Here is a 2,988-nt window from a genome sequence, read left to right as displayed (position 1 = left end):
CTCCACTGCTAGCACACGAACCTTTGGAGCCCCACGGAAAAAATATAGTCCTTCCTGTCGATCACCTACGCCAATCACCATCCTCGTCGAGCGGTCCTGAAGAACACACATTTTGTTAGTAAATTGAGCAGCACAATGTAATTCGTCACTTAATTGAGTTACAGAAATTAAATTGCAGTTCAATTTAGGCACAAATAGAACATTATCGAGCACGAAACCATCCTCCAAGACCACCGAACCATATTGGTTTGAATTTGCAGGTTGACCGTCCGGCAACACAACCTGTTGATTTCTTGATGTCTTGATATTTCTCAGGATTGAAATATCACCCGTCACATGACGTGATGCCCCACTGTCAACAATCCATCGTAAATCAAGATTACCTTGCAACTTGTTTGAAGGTCGTGACAAGATGTCAACTATTTGCTGGACTTGCTCCTTCGTCACCCCAACAAGCTCATGATTGGTTATCGTCACTGCACCCTGCGATCCGTCTCCACTCGTCACAGTGGTTGTCGCCCCTCCTGTGGCATTGCTCACGGCATTGGCACGAGCGACACCACTGGTCGACGACGCTGCCCCACGAGCTACTCTGCCTCCTCTAATCGACGTCCTGCCTCCTCGACCAGGCCCTCGTCCACCTCGTTTCTTCTCATCCCACCATTCAGGAAATCCAATCAGCTGATAACAAGTTTCTTCCTCATGACCCTCACGATTGCAATGACCACAAAATCTGCCACTGGCATCTCCCGACCTCGACCGAGCCTTAGTCTCGACCTTGAACGCCATGACACTCTCCGGACCTCTCGCTGCCTTGGCGCGCATGGTCTCGGTATTCATAACCGTCTGGTACGCCTCGTCGAGTCCTGGCAACGGCGATCGTGCTAACAGTTGTGCACGAATGGCTTCATAGTGATCATCCAGGCCAATTAGGAAATAATGCAGACGATCTTCATCATGAATGTCCCCCACCTGCTTCGCTATATTACACGTACAACCCGCACATACACACCTGGGAACTCGTGCATACTGTACGTACTCCTTCCATACCTTCGACAAGCGGCCATAGTACTCCATGACGCCCTCAGACGCGCCCTGCTTGCAACCACTCAGAGCCATCTTAATATGGCAGACCCTGGTGCCCGACACGACGCAGTACCGCGTCCTCAAATGACTCCACAACTCGTGAGCAATATCAAAGTCCTCCAGATTCGAACGCAAACTCTCGTCAATGGTGTTTGTGATCCAAGACACCACCATCGAATTGACCGCAATCCAATGTTTCATCTTCGTCTCCTCCGTAATGGGCTCCTTCACAGACCCATCAAGAAAACCAAATTTGAATTTTGAAATCATCGAGCGACGAACCGCTTTGGCCCACTCATCGTAGTTCGACGCTCCTCGAAGTTTTACAGGGGTGATGACAATACCGGGGCCATCACCTGACCCAAGATAGTAGTCCAGATCGACGGCGGCGACGATTGTCTTTTGTGGTGGCTCCTCGTCGTTACCCATTGTTATGCCCTAGGAATTTGTAACTCCTCAGAACGCAGTACTCAACAAGCGAAGGAATTCGCTGTTCTCAAACTCTCTCAAACTCGTGCGGAAAAAAAATCTAGGGTTTTTAACCTAGGCTCTTGATACCATGTCAAATATTGTGTAATCCCGTATCATTCTCATTAATCACACACGTATATATAGTACAACTCAGTTACCTAAACCCTAGGTACACATTAGGTAACATACCATAGTTAGGACTCTACAGAATATTTACAGAATAATATCTAATATCTTAATATATCTTAACACGTCTAGACCGTTTTGCCATTTGACATACTCCGTAGTTAAGGTTTTAAGTGACTTTTAAGTTTTGAGTGGTGTCCGACTAAATGTTCCGTTCCACAATAAATAAGTTTCTCCAAAAATCAGATTTCTGGGGATTTTGGGTTGCTGTAAATAAATACGGAGTAATGTAATCTATGCATCCTGTCCCGGCGCTAAGACCAAGACAGCATAGAATGACCTTTATGTTCCTTCCACTTTATTTGCCCTTTTTCATTCTCCACTTTCCAGTTTCCAACTTCTTTCCTTTCATTTTCACTTTGAAACTCTTTAACAAAAAAAGTACCAATAAATTACCCATTTCATTGTGTTTTGCTTGTGCATAAATCTGTCGCCAACAGAGAGAAAATGGATAAAATGATAGAGAAAGCAAAAGAAGAATTACAGATGCTTGAAACCCTTCATCCTCATCGCTTTGATTACCTTAAAACTGAGCTTAAATCCTTCATTTCTCTCCTCCAATCCCAAATTCTCCCTGAATATTTGCCTACTACTTCATCTGCCACCACCCAAGGTTAGTACTCCTTCCGTGTTCCGTCCGGAATTTATTGTCTGGTTCATAGTGTAAGGTAAAGGATGGCCTATATTATGCTTTTTGTTTTTAGTTAATAATTGGAATAATTGGTTATAAATTCTGTTTGTTGGGGGGTTTTGCAGCATCAACAAGCATGAAGAGGAAAAGGGAAAGTGATGGTAAGAGAGTAGTGAAAAGGAAGAGAGACAGGGTTGATGTGGTTCTTGAGAAGGCTCAAGCTTGTTTGCTTAAGATTCAGGAGTTTAAATTTAGTTCTATTTGCTGATTAAATACTAATTTATTAAAGTGCTTAAGCTTAATTTGTTACATTTTGTATAGGGTCTTTGTGACTAGTTTGTGTATGCTACAATTTGTTCTTTGTTGGGTTATCTCTTATCTGAGTGGTCACATCAATGTCTTTTTGGGTTTATGGGTTGACTCGGTCCTTTGTTAAGGTCCTATTCTTTAGAGTTGAACTGAACTGAGCTGAGCTGAGCTGAACTGAACTGAACTGAATGCTCCTGAACTGAACTGAACTGAACTTAACTTAACAGAATATATTACCGAAATAAATAATAAATAATAAATAATAAATAATAAATAATAAATAATAAATAATAAATAATAAATAA

The 2,988-nt window shown here is 42.7% G+C and overlaps 1 protein-coding gene across 1 annotated transcript; it reads left to right on the top strand.

Annotated features, from left to right (window-relative positions):
- The first annotated feature begins 1,880 nt into the window (after positions 1-1,880).
- LOC110797429 (uncharacterized) lies at positions 1,881-2,764 on the top strand. Its single transcript, XM_021987071.2, has 2 exons — positions 1,881-2,356; positions 2,500-2,764. The coding sequence occupies exons 1-2, from the start codon at positions 2,191-2,193 to the stop codon at positions 2,640-2,642; spliced, it is 309 nt and encodes a 102-aa protein (XP_021842763.1). The 5' UTR covers positions 1,881-2,190; the 3' UTR covers positions 2,643-2,764.
- The last annotated feature ends 224 nt before the right edge of the window (positions 2,765-2,988 follow it).

This window comes from Spinacia oleracea, chromosome 4 (assembly GCF_020520425.1).
Source record: "Spinacia oleracea cultivar Varoflay chromosome 4, BTI_SOV_V1, whole genome shotgun sequence".
Lineage (NCBI taxonomy): Eukaryota > Viridiplantae > Streptophyta > Magnoliopsida > Caryophyllales > Amaranthaceae > Spinacia > Spinacia oleracea.
The sequence above is the reverse complement of the archived record's forward strand: the minus strand, read 5'-3'. Positions and strand labels throughout refer to the sequence as shown.

Bases quoted from the DNA above. Each gene is read 5' to 3' on its own strand.
- LOC110797429 (XM_021987071.2), top strand. From the start codon at position 2,191: ATGGATAAAATGATAGAGAAAGCAAAAGAAGAATTACAGATGCTTGAA. The intron at 2,357-2,499 runs GTTAGTACTCCT...GGGGTTTTGCAG, and splicing joins TTCATCTGCCACCACCCAAG to CATCAACAAGCATGAAGAGG.